This window comes from Larus michahellis, chromosome 2 (assembly GCF_964199755.1).
Source record: "Larus michahellis chromosome 2, bLarMic1.1, whole genome shotgun sequence".
Lineage (NCBI taxonomy): Eukaryota > Metazoa > Chordata > Aves > Charadriiformes > Laridae > Larus > Larus michahellis.
The window spans coordinates 24,910,010-24,927,600 of record NC_133897.1 but is presented as its reverse complement, the minus strand read 5'-3'; the positions used below and the strand labels follow the sequence as shown (position 1 = coordinate 24,927,600).

At 44.0% G+C, this 17,591-nt stretch overlaps 1 protein-coding gene across 2 annotated transcripts in view; it reads right to left on the bottom strand.

Annotated features, from left to right (window-relative positions):
* Nucleotides 1–16,605, bottom strand: part of ZNF804B (zinc finger protein 804B) — a 241,069-nt gene extending 224,464 nt beyond the window's left edge. The window contains exon 1 of one of the 2 annotated variants that reach the window (XM_074573429.1): nucleotides 15,881–16,605. In XM_074573429.1, the coding sequence (XP_074429530.1) occupies nucleotides 15,881–16,033 (153 nt within the window). In that variant the 5' untranslated portion in view covers nucleotides 16,034–16,605. The remainder of the gene's footprint in view (nucleotides 1–15,880) is intronic. The other variant, XM_074573430.1, reaches the window with a different exon arrangement.
* Nucleotides 16,606–17,591: the final 986 nt, after the last annotated feature.

Here is a 17,591-nt window from a genome sequence, read left to right as displayed (position 1 = left end):
AGTGTGCTAACAGCGCAACAGCTTACAGTTTACACACACTAATAAAAACACTGGAATTACAGACGTGCAAGGGAAGCAGTTCCAGCACTAAGACATTATCACTTGCCTGCATACTAAAACCAGCCCTTCTTCCATTACGTTGCCTGTAGCCCACACATATATACAGGCTAACTACATACAAATTAACCAAAATCCTACATAACGTCTATCTGTGCCTCAGTTGTCTTGGGAGTGGGGTTAAGCCAGTGCCAATAGGCTAAATATCATAGTGAGAGAGCCGAGTCCGTTTCCAGCTGCGCTTGCAATCTAGTTCATTAACCAGCTACAGAGATAGAAGAAATATCTTCACATGCAATTGCCAAAATTCTGTTTTCCAAAGCTTTTACTTCTTCGTGTCAATTATTTTAGATCTTTCATCTTTCATTTTGGTCGCGATGAACACCTTTTCTCTAGCGTGCTATCAGTATGAAAACAAAACCAATGGAAAAAACATGTATTTTCCCATATTTAGCTTCCCCTTTTTTTCTGTCCCTTTCACCTTCCCAAGGCAGTTCTCCACATCACCCCCAGCCTGCTGAACCAGCGATGACTCCAAGCTCCATCTGAGTGATCCAGCCTTTCACAGCTCCATCTTCCATGTTTTCTTGCAAGTTTCCTCCTGACCTTTGGGATAGAGCCCGAGGGCGCAGTGACTAGTAGGTACCACAGTGCACCTAGTGGAGCACTGACAGTGGACATACAAAGAAGGCAGCCAGCGGAGAGTTATCATATATATCCACTCCAGTCAGAGAAACTGAAGTAGCCTCACAAAACCTCTGGCATTCCCACAGATGTCATTTTTTCTGATTTAATTTTCTAGTAGTAATTTGCCAGACTCATCAGATCATCACTTAGTGTCACAATGGAAATATTTGCTAGCTCCAGATAATAAAGCAAGATCCCTCCATCTCACACTTGCCTAACGGTGGCATTGACAACATGAAGGAATAAGACTACCCAAAGGTGAATCCCTCTTGCCCAGCAAAGCACCAAGATCAAAAGTTTCCCACCCCTCAGTGACCTGCAGTCACCCAGATGCCCACAGCATCCCTGCAGAACTGAAACAGCAGAGTGACTCTCTGCTCTTGTGAAGAGAGAACATCATCTGAGGAAATAAATGCCAGCCCTCCTGTTTCATCCAAGGGCAGGGTCCCATTGAAGTCATTAAAGAGCAGGATTCCTCCTCCAGCAGCCTTACAGATAATGGCTGTTGGAAAGTTTCTGCTACCTATTATGTTAGAGGAAATTACCAGCATGGCAACACTGTACTCTAAGAGGAAAAGAAACAAACAGAAATCCCTAACACGGCAGCAAAACAGACAAATGCAGAAAATCCTTCTTATACTGTTAATAAAACATTTATTGTTAATGAAACATTTCCAAAAGAAACCTGAAAATAACACTTGTCCTCCCACACCACTATGTCAACAGCTGGCATTAACTGGCCTAGTCACTCATTTATGCACAAAAACTGTAACAGCAGAGAACAGGATATATGCCTAATATTCAGATATTAAGATAGTGATTAACATTGGGATATTAAGTCTGATCACTAATTCATATTTCAAAAGCACTCTGCATTTTTAATCCAGCAAAAGTTGTGACTGACTTCTGTGGAGCTTTTTCTCTGCTGGAGAGATAAAAAGTGCTTTATATGTCTCTTTTACTTAGATCTGATCTATTCCAACCAGAAATCTGCATCCTGAAAGCAAGTGGTATTGATGTTACAATGATGAGCATCTAAATTACATAGTATAACACTATCCCACAGTGATTAACCCCAGAATTGTCCATCTTGAACATCTATCTGCAATGAGGATAAGGAACGGAGAAGCAAGTTCCGAGTCAAACTGCATGCTTGCAGGGAAACCCAAAAAGCGGCTCTGTAGCAAGAAAGGCGTTATGCTTACTGTATCAATACCTATGCTATAACAGCATGGTTTGTAATTAACCAGCATTGTTTGTGTTTCAGTGGTACCAAAAAGACAGTCACTGTGTAAGTCCAGCAAAAATATGCAAGGTTTCATTTTTGGAGCATAGTTGTACTTGCCTTCTAATTGAACTTCTGCAACTTAACCACAGCAGTGTCTCAACCCTGGAAGTCCTACTAACTACAATTCACTAACTTTAGCCAGACTACTTACTAAATAAAATCTAAATAAAATCTTACTACCAGATCCACGCTGGCATAAATCAGCCTTGCAAAATTCAATCAATTAAATACATTGATTTACACAAGCTAAAATCTTGCCCTCAACATACGGTCACTGGGCACTTCTCCTCCCTGTGAATTTTAAGGATGCTTGAAGGAACTACAGAAAGCACTACAAGAAGCTCATTAGGATTCACCAATATCCTCTCACCTGCTCTTTATCTTTGAAGTTCATTGACCCAGTGGTGAAGCTGAGCTTTCTCTTATTCAGTCTGCATATGCATATCACAATTACTGGGACTCCTGTCAGGAGTTTGAGACAGATTTGTAATGGTATTTGTGAGGAAATCCAGTAGCTCCATCTGATCCACCCACCAGATTGCTGTCAGGAGATCCAGCTACTACCCTTCAATCTCCCGAGGTCCCAACATGCTCCAAGATAGAGCCTTATCTTCTCTATACCCTTAATGAAGCTGGAGCCCAGGCTGCACTGATTCTAGTAATTAAACAGAGCAGGACACAAGCTCAAGCACTAGCACACAACTGCCAACACCACTTTGTTTTTACACTGCTTCCCAGCACAATTTTGACTTATGGCACCCACCATTCTCTCAATGCCCAATTCTACTCCGGGGAAAAACAGAAGATGGGCAACATTCCCAGTAGGTGTTTTGGAAAAGGCTACCTTGTTTCAGGGTTGGAGAAAGAGCTTCGCTGTGTAGGCAAGCACTGTGAGCATCCGCCACGTACCTGCAAGGCCCCGCTGCTCCTCCCTTCACAGGATGGACATGGCTTCACAATCCCGCTGCCAGTGCCAGTGGTCCAAAACCAACTCTGAGGGCTCCCACTATTGCCTAAACATCGATTTTATTCTACAGAGAAGTTACAATCAGCAGTAAATGCCTAGGTCTTATCAGGCCTTAACAGCTCCTTCTACAAACTGCAGCCCAAGATGGAGTGGAAAGAGTAGGAAAGCAGAGAGCAGTCCCACACCAGCTCAGACATACAGAAAGCTTATAATTTCAGGGAGAATCCATAACAGGTCCCCTGCCTGGCACTGAATGTAGTCATTCATCAGTACCTCAGAGGCCTGGGTTGATGGAGACACACAGATAGGTAAACCATAATTTTAGAGCAATTTCTCTTTAGAGAGTACCTTTGTGTTCTTTGACAGCCTTTAAACACCATTGCTGGGCAATTCCAGATCCCAAGATACATTTAATTCCCTAATGTCCTCAAAAAACATCTGCTGCCCCATTCATTCTGGCATGTCTTTTGAGTTTGTTTCCTTCCACAGGCGGCTATGCTTTACACAAGTTTTCCTCTGTATTACCTGTTCTTATCTCAAAGAGAAAAGATGGCCTGAAACTAAAAATCCTGGGTAAATATGTTGCACAGACTTAATTGCCAACTGTGGGATGGCGGCAATGCATCCAGAACCTGAAAAAAGTTCAATACCAAGAAACAGAGAAGATAAGGAACAGTTAGATGGAGCAAATACACCCAGAGGTAGTGACTGGTGCTGCCCAGAAAAGAGAAACAGAAGATATCTGGTGACTACAAGAAAGTCAGAGGAGCAAAAGAGCCAAAAGTAGGTTGAGGACATAATGTTCTGAGAATTCCTGATTGCATGGAGTTACTCCAGATTTACACAACAAAGACGAGAGTTGTTTGGGCTAGATTTCAGTTGGAGTCAGGGATGGTCCATGCACATAGGCGTGCAGGACCAGCCATGCAGGGCAGCAGAACCCAAGACGCAGCAATCCTCTGCCCCACAGAGGGGAGGGATTTCAGACCCTGTTGAAAAAAAAGAAGGGAGGCTTTTACCTTTACGGAGCAGCCCTGATCAGTGCTGTTAAACTCTCTTGGAAGGGAAACCACGTGCTGGTAACTGTCCCTGCCCTCTGCTAGTTCCCAAACCCTCCCCAGGAAACGTTTGGGACAGTGCTACTTGGTCCCCACCACAAGCATGCTAGAAACAATGCCCACAATTTCATAGTTCAGCTGACTAAGCTCCAGTGCCTGGCACATTCCCTGGTGTTTTTTACTAATGTATACACAGGATCTGAGCCTCAGCGCTTTGTGTAGCAAACTCTACTTTGCAATTAACCTCCCCATTCACATTTACTATTGCCCCCTTCCTTTCCTCTTTCCAGGCCCTTCTGAAAAACCAAGTCCTCTCCACATCTGGCAGCTGTAATGCCTACACGTCTTTGTTCACTGTCCTTCAGAGCAGAGGCAAGGATTCACGTTTTTATTGTTTGTTCTACTCACTGTGAAGTACAGTGTACAATTGCAGTACTAAATCACTGTACTTGAGGGCTCATTCTTAATATGCAGATCTTATCAAAATATATTAGTACCATCAAGTAGAAAATTGACACCTCTATGTTCCTTTAGATACCACATATCCTATTTAACTCTGTAAGACGTTTGAACCCTACAATTTGTCCTACAGTATGCTGTAATCAAAAGCATCAATCTTTTTAAGACTGTCTAATGCCTAATGCCTACAGTCGCCATCCTTATTAGCCAGAGGTTAGAAGTATAAACATAGCTAAGTAAGTACATTACAACGATAGAAAAGAATAGAGTTTCTTTTACAACACAAGCAGCCATACCTTCTATTGTAAGGAGACAGCTCAGAGTGCTTTATGCATTTAAAACTCTTCAGTGTAAGGTGCTACAATTACTTAATCAGTCACTATTCTTAACAGGCAATCAAGAAGCCAATTAGAATTTCTGTAACGGCTCCCAGGCAAGTGGAAGGTCAAGATCTGAACTCTACCTGAGTGGACATAGGAAGAAAGGGTGCCAGTGATTCATCGCATTCACAGTGATCTCACCTGCTAACTCTGATTATTTGCTCCAAACCCTATGGGTTTGGGATGGTTTGTGGTGTTGGTAGGTTTGGGAATATACTTTTTTTTAATTATCCAAGGTTATAATATTGCTTGGTACAATGTTAAATTGCAGTAGTAAAAATAGTTCCTAAAAATAAATATTTCAAGTACTTTTTTAATCATAATTTTATTTTTTTATTTTATTCTTCAGACAGTGATAGTGGGAGCATCAGGAAGACAATATTACTGCAATTAGACATATTTTGAAAAAAGCTTGGGATAAGCAACTGTATTTGTGTACAGGGAAAAGGTATTCAAGGTCTGTATCACTTAAGTTTACAGATGAACTCCGGATTTAAAAAGAAAAGTCTTGAAAACTGATTTTCTACTGGAATATTTCTAAGTGTACATACCTAATAAGCCTCATTTGCTATAGCTTAAAGACTGAGTCTTCAAGAACAGACAGTGGAAACAGAACATTTTTGCTGTAGATTTTAAGCACGTTTCTCTGCCTTTGGTTTTATTGACTGCGAAGATTATGCAGGCTCTGTTAAGTCATTCTGTAAACTTGTTTAAACCCCTTTCAAGGAAACACATTTTTCAACTTCTTCCAATTTGCTGTTTATAATGATCTCTACTGATGAAAATTGTCATGTATGCGAATCAACATAAATATTTAAAGGCTAATCCCACAACCCACAGATATCAAATTCAATCATCTACAACGTCAGTGATTCTTTAAGGTGAATAAATAATATTATGAATAGATACCTAGGCTAACAGCCAGCTGTCAAAAAAAAAAAAAACTGAAAAAAAAACAAACCCAAGAAAAAACAAATGTATTTGTTCTATTTTTCTTTCCCCATTAGAAGTCATAACATGGCATATGGATATAACCCTCTATTTCAGCCATCACATATTCTTTATATAATAAAAAGCCCAATGCTGTCAATGCTCTTCTTTTTTTAAACTTCACAGAATGAAAACTTGTTCCCCAATAATAAGAAGAGAGCTCTAAGCTCTAAACCTGTGCTGCACAGATTTATTAACCTAGCCAAAATGAAAGGCATATCTTTCTCCACCAAGTATTACATTTTCAAATAAGATATGTCCTCAAGGGAATAAATTTAGAGACCGTTTTTTGTTTATGTTGAGGGGAGGGTTAACTTCTGAGATAAATAACTACAATGCTGCATCTGTATTTTTTGAAGTTTAAGTTCAAAAATACGCTTATTATAATGCTAAGCAATAAAACACATATATTGTACAGTACATACCCAATAAAAAACTCCTGTTCCACATGGTATACAATACGCTGGTGATAAACAGGTCTTCAGCAGAAGAGATGAACAAAATATAAAACAAGCAAGTTTACATATTCAACACTTATTTCAATGTCATTTTGGGTTTATAGGACATGAACACAATGTCTGCATCAAAGAGTGTAGATCTGTGACTTTTCTGTTGATTATTAGTAACCACAAAAATGTATCACTCACTCCCAGAAACAAAACTTTTTTAAAATGCTGTTTATTTTGTTAGTAAATCACTGTCTCCAGTATTGCTCAGCCTTCCATTGCCTCTTTGCCACACTGAATAGCAAAGGATATATTTATCATTCCAATGAAAATTTGAAATCTTTGTATATAGTACCAACCAACCTTTCTTCATTTGTGTCACTAAGCTATTTTTTTCACATAGGTTTCGCTATCTTTTCTTTAAAGTGAAGTAAGTGTGTAGTGAAATGTTGAAGAAGGGAAATGCTAGTGTCCGTTCATGTAATGCATACACCATAACAACCTTGGACTTCTATCAAGGCAGAGCAGCAGTACGGCTTTATAAGGCCTGCAGTTCAGCATTCAGACAACTAGGGGAAGCTGCATATGTATTCAGTGACATTTATGGGATGTGTATTTATTATTTGGTACACACAAACTACTTGCATACGCATCGCATTGTGAGTTTTTGTCTTTGCTCTATGGGGACTACATGACTATGCTTTCTAATTCTATTTTCTAAACAAGTTCTCAACGGCTATGTGATAATTTCTGACCTGGTGCTCATCGGACCAGGCAGCCACGCCCTGTGCTGAGATGATGGGTACACCTCTTGGCTGCTGTTTGGCCTGTGGCCATCCTGGATATTCTGTTCCTACACCATAATGCCTTACAGCACAGTGGAGCAGTCAAAGCAGCGTCTGGAAGTAAGCGGTGCCTTTCCCACACAAAGGAATCCTTATCATTATCCAGTCCACTGATCGCCACCTCAGCAAGCATTTGGACCACAATATTCACCAAGCAACCGATGCGAGGATCACTGCAGATTCTTTCCCCATCAACCTGTAATGCATCACCAGAAGCTGCTTGTAATCACAGGCAAGGGCTCAAGAACAGGCTCAAAACATCAAGATTTGAACTCGGTTTTCCAGTGTTTAGCACAGGGTGGTGGGAATATGCACCTTTTGCTCCTACTTTGACCCCCCCACCCCCAAAATAAAAACCCCAAAACTCAACGGTCAGAGCTTTTCACACCTCACAGAAAGTCATACTTCCACTGAAGATGTAATGATTAGCATAGAAAAATGAAGATTAGTATAGACAAATAATTTCTACAGATCACTCCTGAAACCCACAAAAAACTACTAAAATTAGAATTATCAAAATCTGAATATGGAAACTTTTCTTTGAAAATAAAAAATACATATAGCAGCTTTATAAGCATACAAGTTTGCATTTCTCGCAGACCTTCTAATCATAGTATTAGTACAGATTTCATTTGTAATTTTAACCCCAAAATCCCATCCACTGGATATTTTGCTATCAAAGGGCGCATTTTAGGAAGTTGTTTCCTTACACTTTCCCATCTAGTTTCACAAGACTTCCTGACATGTTACAGTCTAAGTTGGAAATGCAGGCTGCAGATTTACAGACGATTGCAACTGAGAACTTTCTCAACAACTTCAAATACATCTCTCCAGCTCAGACTGAGCAGAATATAGATATAATATTTCTGTTGACACAAATGCACTAAATCTGTTTTAGAATGTGTTCCAGGGAAAACATCAATTGAAAAATTGATATCAACTAGAGTTGATTAATGTATGAATTGTTTCAGAGCTTCATGCAATCTCCCAGCAATAGTTCTGTTTCTTTACTTGAACCAGCTTGCCAATTATCATTATGCATAACTATGAAACTGGGACAAAATTTTGATGATGATGTTTACATCTTATCCAGTATGCACATAAATTTAGTCTAGTATGAAAAAAAAAAAAAGGCAAAAAGCTATCATTAAAGTGTCTTACGCCTGGGAACAGAACAATACGTTCTGAGCAGTGAACAGCATTTTCAGGCATGTGTACATTCTCCATGACAAATCTTGTTGCTCATGCGCAGTAGTTGATTGTACAAGACAAGCAGTGATATGTGCCCACATAAAATACATAAATGCAGGAGTGAACTCTAGATATCTAGCTCTAATATTACAGTAGCTGCCTCTGGTATCACCTGTGCAGATTATCATCATAAATCAAGTGATTTTAATACTGTTCATTCAGAGTTTTGAAGGTTCAAAGGCTAACAGCAGAGCTGGTTGAATCTTGAAAAAACAGTGTTTGCAACTGTTGCTGTGAATGCTAAAAAGCTCCTCTAAAGGATCTTCTTATTGCTATTCAGAAATGTTTGCATACATGGATGTCTGCCTGCACATATATAGGCAAAATGACTGATTTTCCCCAGTGAAGACCCGCTTGATTCCTTGGAGGGAGAAACTGGATTTTAATTGTAGCGCATGTTAATTTGAGAAATCTGGTTCCTGCAGGCCCATGTATGCATCTATACTTCTCTTTGACATTGATTTGACCCTGTAATAAACTTAATTTGACCTTTTAAAAAACTATCCTTGATCTGTGATTATTAATTATTTTTTTTTACTGTTGTGGGTGTAAAAACTTTCACGGTAAGATCCTAGATCTCAAGCTCTAAAAGAAGGGCTACAGCTTTGCTGTGTGTTGTAACAAATGTGATGCACTTTCTTACAGAGTGAAGACCTTGAGGGCATCATGGAAGATATGTCCATGTACGAAGCCAGGCTTATACAGGTGGATAGACACATAAAGCAGGAAAACTAAATCTCTCGCAGTGTACTACAGCAGTATTTTAAAATAACAGTATTTCAGCAGGCAGATAAAAACATTTTGAATTTCTATTTTTTTTCCCACAGAAAAGTCAACATTTTCCCCAAGGGAATATTTTTCCACACTCTTCCTAATACACCCCACAGATGTTCTAATACAAGTGAGAAAAATGACATTTGCAGGTAATGATGACTTAAGCCTTCTAAAGTAATCTGTTGGGATGTAATAAAAAGATTCAACAAATGTTCTTGGTGTTAAATGCCCCCTAAAAAAAAAAAAAAAAAAAAAAAACAAAAAAACAAGAAATCCCCAAGCCTTGTAGCCAAGGGCTCTGCAGTCCATCAGGGAAACCCACACAGGAAAAAAAAAAAATAAATCCATTGTGGCTGATCTTTAAAAGCTTTCTTTTCCTTCTTCATTTAGCAACCTTTTGCAGGGAGCTCTTGCAATTCCTTTTTGCGGGGAGTAAGTAGATTCTGATGATGAGATTCTTTTGACCACGGTTTTTATGCAAGGCAACTCATCTCAAATGAAAGTATTTGCATAAACAAAGTTACTCACTTTGTTTAGTCGTGAAGTGGTCAAAACAAAACGTTCATTGAGCCAGAGGAAGGAGCTGGAGCATCCTCCCCAGCGCGGGCAGGCAAGAGCTTACCATGGACGGCATGTGTGGGCAGGAGTCCAGCGAGCGGGGCAGGAACGGGCGGAGGAGCAGCCTTTCATGCTCAGAGCCTGGTTAGGAGCTCAGCCCCACTCTCTGAGGCAGCACCTGTTTCACAAACACTAGGTCTCTACATCCATTTTCAAACTGTTACACAGCGTACAATAAAAAAAAAATAAAAATACAACCTAAACTGCTACGCTCTGGGTGAGTAAAACACATATGAACTGAAAGTGAGAACGTAAATGGATGTAACAGCAATAAGTCTGGAAGTAAGGGACAAACAAGCACTGCCACATGCAAAATAAGAGAGAAATCGATCTGGTTTTAAGAACTCAATTGAGGGACCAATAAAAATATTAGAATGCTGGAAAGGCACTGTCAAACATAAAGCACCTGTTTAACATTACTGCTAATTGTGAGTGAAGGAAATGGCCTCAGCAGAAATTGGTTGAAGATGATTAAATTTAATTGCAATGCTATATACAAAGTGCTACCCACTGACTGAATTAGAAACAAAATATGCTCAAAAGCTATACATTACACAAAACCAGGTTTAATACAAGGCATGAGCAGCAATGCGACACGTGGCTAAAAACACGTTCGTATTTTATGAAAGGCCTTCCCGTCTCTCCTGCGTTGCAGAAATGCACAGAAAGCACAGGAAGAGGAACCACAACATCGGGAAATAAGGTCACCACCGGGTCGAGTGTGGGCTGCAGGAATGCTCATATTCTTCAGCACGGTGGAGGCATCAGGCTTGGCAGGCAACACACTCAGCCCGCTCTGAGACATGAAGTGCCCGGAAGCAATGAGAGCAGAACTGGTTAATCAGGAGTGCCACCCCTTACTTTGCGTGCGGCAGGTACCGTGGTGAGCCAGCTCCAGGCTGTCGGCAGCCGCGCAGGATTCCCCCTGGCAGGTGGCCATTTCTGCGGGAGGCAGTTGCCAGAGACTTTTGGCACAGAAGACTGCAAGTACCACTTTCCATTTTCTTTCCTACTCTCCCCTCTTTCTCTTTCTACATTATTTTGTTAGTACAGTTGGGGAGGTTTTCCCCGCTCTCCTTTCACAGCAACTACCCAAACCAGATTATTTATTGCAGCTGCTGGTTCATTATTGGACCTTTTATACTATATTTCTTAATCAAAATTTTACTTCCCATACATTTTCTTTGGTAATGCCAAGAGCATACCCTTCCTCTCCACTTTCAGTGCTGTTGAGGGTACAGCCACAGTGCTGAGGGGCGACTTGCTGATATTTGGTCTTCCAGCTAATCACCCAGATATACAGCGGATCCTCCTTTCAACCTGCTGCCACCTAGGCCACATTTGACATGGTACACATTCACCATGTCTAGCCTTTAAATTGCTTTCTGACAGCTGGGGTTGGCACACATCTCTCCTCTCTGGTGGCAAACACAGAACTGGCATTCTTTGTGGCAGACTCGCTTGTGCCAGCATTTCCCCATTAAGCTCAGGCAGACGGAGAGAGCTGCTCGTGCCACAGCCTTCCTCTTCTCTATTTATGGTCCCTCATTCCTCAAACAGGCCTCAATTTTTTAAGAAGTTTTCAAGTGCCCAGTGTTATTATCTGCCACAGAGAGTAACAAGGTGCTACTCGGTCCTGGTCACACTTGTTTTAGTGCTAGAACAGCACGCTCATGGCTCAGTATCAACTAAACTGTCATTATTTCCAAGTGCCTGCAATATACTTATTTAAAACTACGGGGGCCTCTGGACATGGGGTGAGAGCTGTGCTTTTTAAAAGGTAGCTCTGTGTAACTGAGCAGCATTTCCCACCCCCCCACACCCCAAAGAAATTAGGCAAGCACTGAGTACAACAGAGCAGCTGCTTGACAGCCTTATTAGAAAACAGCTTAGAGAAGTATGTGAAAAATACTGTATTCAGCTGAAGCTGCAGGGAACAACGGAAGAAAAATAATTAGCCAAGTCAGAAATCGGCTAAGGCATTGGGTCTTCTGAGTCTTCTATTTCCTTCAAAATACAAAGGGATCTTTAAATAACAAGTAGTAAACGAGACTTTGTTTATATCTCACCTTAAAAAGCCACAAGCAGAACATTGCACCCTAATAACATCCTTGGCTCAGGAACGATTCAGAAGCAAGGGGGCCATCTGCTGAATTCCCAGTACCATTTTCTGCTGTGTGCTGGAAGATTTTCTTTGAAAGTTTCACAGCCGAGTCCTTTTGGTGCCAGCTTTGCTAGGCCTGGGAGGTGTGGCAGCAAAGCCCTGAGCAGGTTTGGCTGCCGGTGAATATTACAGCGTATCTATCATGACTGCAAAAACTAAAACCAGTACACCGATCAATCTAATCTGTTCAGGGCTCCAAAGTCCCATACACAGTATTATTAGTCTGAAGTATATGCAATATCTCTGTATTATAATGCATTTCACTAAATAGAAATTTCCAGAGATGGAAAACTTGTTCATAATATGTTAATGAACATAACTTTCCATATAAAATAAAAAAAGCTTAAAGCACAGAATCAGTCTCTAAAATAAGCAGCTTCCTTCTCCAGCTTGCTGTCCTTTATCCTCAGTAATGTTGGTACCACGCTCAAACTCAGCATTTCCCTCCCCGTTCAAGTCTATCACAACACCATTGATACATGATTCACTGGCAACTCCTTCTAACTCTGCTCTTTCTGAATTCACTACCACCAACTTCAGATCCCAGCTTCAGAGCATTCAGAGCTAGTTCCTCTTCCAACGCATGAAAGCGGGCGAAAGAAAGGTAGAATTTTACAAAGAGTTTAAGACAACGCCACCACACATTCACATGCACAAATGAAGTGCATTATCTTTGTAGTCCTCCATATCTTGTTCTGCACAAATGAAGTGCATTATCTTTGAAGTCCTCCATATCTTGTTCTTCTTAGTACTGCTGCAGCTAAAGGTCTCTCTGTATACCAGGAAGAAGGACCAGAATTGCTTCTGACACAATAATAGCAAAGTACACTAAATAAATACTACGGAAACATCCAGACTGAAAAATCCTTGTTCATATAGCCATGAAATTTGATAAAGGTATTTAAAATATTCACCACTGTTCTCATTTCTTAAAGCATAGCCTTAAGTCTACTGACATTTCATGGTCTGTTAATACAGAACACTTTAAATATAGAAAGGTACATGTTATCCATTAAAGACGATGTAGACTCATGCATAAGATAGCTCATAGTGTACAAATATAAGATTGTTTAACGGTACAAACTATAAAATCGAATCTTCAAGGCTGCTTCCAAGTTCAGCATTTTAAAAATGACTGCAAGACATAACCTGTATCTTTCAAAGTTATAATCAAGAGGTATTAAGTGCACAGCACAGGGAATACAAATAAATGCCACTTGCTTAAGACTTCCTTCTTAAGTATAAGAAGTGGCCCCAAGTTTAACTCACAGTTTACTGAAAATATGAATAGTTGGAGGGTTTGTTTGCATTGTGTGTGGATATTCCATGCTTAAAACAGTTTTACTACCTCAGTCAGGACTAAATCTCAATATGCATGACGCCCGCATCCGTAATGCAAAAATGTATCCAGGTGTTGCTGTTTGCTGTTCACTGTTCCTAACTTCATATACACGAGCAAGAAGGATACGTCTGGAAAGTTATAAGTTTGTAGATGCAAGCAGATTACTCTAGAGAATCACTGCTTTCAGTATTTAATAGCACACTATTACCTACTTTGCCAACTAAGTGTCCCTTATTTTTCTCCTAAAACAGGACTCCGATATGAAAATATGAAAACAGCACACATAAAAGCAGTAGTAAATGCTAAATATCAAACACATAAAAATAAGAGAGTTGTAGGTCTACAATTACCTAGCATTAATAAAACATAAATTCATCATGTACCTTTATTCCCATGAGCTGCCCGCCGCTCCCTCTACACAGGGTTTATCCTACTACCTCAAAAGCCTAACTAGCTTCAAAGACCGGCCACTAAAAAAAGCAAAAGAAAAAAAAAAAAAACAAAAGAAATGTGTGTAGAGAAGTGGGATTTTTCCCTCAAGAATTCAGAATGAAAGCTAAGGTCTGCTAAAATTCGGTCCTTTCTATAGAAATGTTCACAAGTTGTGTAAAACATCTCAACTCCTGGTCATGTGAATCTCAAAAACAAGACGTTCTATCTTAGTGAAAAGCAATACAAAGGGCTCTTACTATTTATTTCAAACTCTGGAAAGCTCACATGAAAGAATGTTTCTATACAGTGAAAGAGACCTGAGGTTATTTTCAACTTTGTAATTTTTTTTCCCTTTTCCACTAAACCATAGATAGTTGGCTTCAGACTAAGATGCTTCAATTTAAAGCAAAATCCTTTTTATATTATTATTAAATAGAATACATCTATAAGCAATAAGAAAAATCAAAACAACTATTTGATGGTCTTTTTCTCTGAAATTTGCATTTAAACAACTATTACTCCCAGCTGGTAGCAGAACTACGTTAAAAATTATGAATTGTTAACGGAGTCAGACAATTACATTTATTTCATCCAGTATTTAGACTGAGAGGATTGGTGCATATATTCACTAGGTAGCTAGAAAGAAAGAGAAAGAAGCTGGAAAGTGAAGGACTTAGAACATAACACTATTTGGAGAGGAATATCTTCTGATACTCCTCGACTTGAACATCAGCTGTTAAAGTTCTACTGAATACAAAATATTTACAATGAAGCTTCTTCCCACTTTAGATCTTGGAGGTCTTTTCCTTTCTACCTCTATATTTTTGTACAGAAATCTCAGTTAACGTCTCCAGCATTTCGGGAGGTTCCACACACAAGGATGGATCAGCTCCACGGGTCAGAGCACACAAACACAGCTCAGCGAACACCTGATTGATGATACCTACAGCGCAGTTGTATTATAGTGCACACGAAAGATAGAGCAGTACAAGGGAAGGACCTGTAGGTGCTGTATCAGAGTGCTGGCATACAACACAGAGGGTATTTTGGAAGTATAATGAAACATTTATCACTTTCCTCATCGAAAGTCAAGAACTAAAAGCAGAGATTTTGTCATCACAAGCAGTTTCCAAAAAGCGTTTGGGGTGCAGGTGTGTTACGAGGCACAACCTGGCACTGCCGAAGCCGGAGGGGGTCCCACCAGTGGGATCAAGGGGTCCCCGGTACCTCCGCAAGTCTGTTACGGGGGGGTGGCAGGTCAGTATCCCTCAGCATTTCACATATTGAGATCCGTCACCTTGACAGGGAAAGTTCAGTGGCGGCTACGGATGCGTTTATGATCCCACTACCACCATGGCCAGGCGGAGGAGACGCTGCCCCGCCCCGGCGCTGCCCCGGGCACCCCGCTGCCCCCCGCGCAGGCGGCGGCAGGGGCACGGCGGCCACAACCCGCAGCCCGGCTGACCCACTCGCCCCTACAAAACGCTTTTAGCCACTCACAGAGACAGTCTACGGTAGCCCGACGGGTCTCCGGTCCCCGCAGGACCTCCCCAAACTTCACCCGTGTTCCGCCAAGGTGTCCGTCTCGACAGGTAGTTCACAACACCCCGCAAGCCAAACGCCCAAGTTCCTTATTTTTTTTTGCAGCCGAAAACAGAAGGTGGATCGCTCCCCCTCCTCCGCAGCGTCAAAACCTTGGACAAGGGACTAAACCGCGACACCTGGAGCCGACACCGACACCGCGCCTTCCCCTCTAGCAGCCTCCAACTTTCCGAAAATTCGCCTTTCCGTCGGCATGAGCCCCAGGCGCGGTCCACGCAGAAACGCAACTAAAGGGCAACCCCACGGAGAGCCAGCACCCCGTCCCCAGCCCCGTCCCTCCGGCCCCACGCAAGCGGCCGCCGGGCGGAGAAACTTTTCCGAGCCGCCCGGCGAGGCAGCGCCCACGCCGGCCGCCCCGCGGCGTGGGGACCGAGCCGGCGCCCACGCACCCTGAGCCCGGCGGGACAACACCGTGTCCGTCCGTCCCCCGCTCCCCACCCGCGGGCCGCCCCGCGCCGGCCGCCCCGCTGCGTGGGCACCCACGGCCCCGCGCGTACCCACCCGCCGGCCCCGCTCCTACCGTGCGGGGGGCAAGTGAGGGAGGGGGCGAGGAGGTGGCAGTTACCGGCGAGCGAGAGCCCTTCTTGCAGAGCGGTCCCCTGAAGACGCCTTTGATGCCGCGGTAGTGCCCGTTGCTGAGGTGCCGGGAGCTGATGACCAGGTAGCACGCCATGCGGACCCCCCGGGCGGGCGAGCGCCCCGGCCCCGCGGGCGACGGGGGGGAAGGCAGGCCGGCTCCTCCTCGGCGGCGGCGGTGCTACCCCCGCCGGAGCAGAAGCCCGCATGAAGGAGCGGGCGGAACCGCAGCAGCGATCTCCCCCCCTCCCGTCTCATCCAGCGCCCGGGTGAGCGCTGCCAGCAGCAGGATGCACTGAAGGCGGCAGCAGCGGCGGCAGCCAGAGCAGAGCTGAGGGAGCGCGGAGGCCAGTCCGCATGCTGCTCCGCGGGTGGGAGACGGGCCCGGGGTGAAGAAGAAGAAGGGCAGAGCGCAACTTGCACAGTCCGCCGCTGCCACGGCCCCTTCCCTCCCTCTTCCTCCTCCTCTTTCTCAGACCAGGCCACCGGCAGCCGACATCCGCCGGGGAGTTTCTCCGCGGCAGCTCCAGCGGCGGCTGCTCCCCATGGCCCTTCCCTCCGCCGGGCTGGGTGGTTGGATGCAGCCGGCCACCGCGGAGAGCCCTCGCAGCTCCGGTCCTCCCCTGCCGCCGCTGCAGTCGGCGCCGCGCCTCGCCTCGCCTCACCTCCGCCGGCGGGAGGGGGGTGGGGGGCGGTGCGTGGTGCAGGAGGGGGGCGGAGGAGGGGTAGGGAGGGCCGGAGCGGGGCGGCAGCCGGCCGGGGGGGCGGCGGCTGGGAGGAGGTTGCCCCTCGCCGCTCCGAGGAGGGGAGCGGGTGGCGGCCGGAGCGGGCCGGGGAAGGAGCGAAGGAGACGGGGTGTGCTGGCCGCCCTCCTCCTCCTCTTCGCCCAACTTTCCCGCCTTCGATGGCGGGGAGGTAACATCGAAGGGACGCCAGCCTCTGGATGCGCTTCCACCTCTCCCCGCATCCCCTCCCCTCCGCTGTCCCCCCGGCGCGGGGTGCGGCCCTTCCCCGCCCTCGGGGGTGCGGAGCGGGGCGGGGAACCCCCTCCCGCGGCCGTGGCGGAGATGTGAGCGGGCACCGTCCCCCCGCAGCCGGCCGCGCAGCTGGAGCAGCGGGAAACATCGCCGCTCCCGTTCCGCTCCTGGCTGGAAGCGCAAATTCGCCCGGGACCGCGGCGAGGGCTGCGCGCAGCTCGGGCACCCCCCAGTTTATGACCGGGTTTGTCCCGCTCGTCCCCCCCTGAAAGGTCGTGAATTTAAGAGTGTGGTGTCGTTTACGACCAAGCTGATTTACATAGAATCGCAGGTATGAAATTCTTTCACCGCCGAAAAACTGGAACAGGTTGTTCCTTTCCCCTTCTTGCAAGAGACAGGCGCGATGTCCCTCGGCCCCGGCTGTGCACACTCAGCTGCTTTTCATCAGGTCACAAGTATTGTCTCTGCTCTGTTACTCACTAGGTAGATAAAAATAAATCAATAAATCACACGGCCCTAGTAGTCACCTGCAGACCTTTCGTTTCTTCTAAGTAGATTACTTTAAACTGTAGATAAGAATTACTTCAAATTTTTCATTTAATCCTGTAAAATCCTATGTTTTCAGATATTTAGTGAATGAAACTGATAAGCCACACTTACTCTGATTTTAGCCTCTCA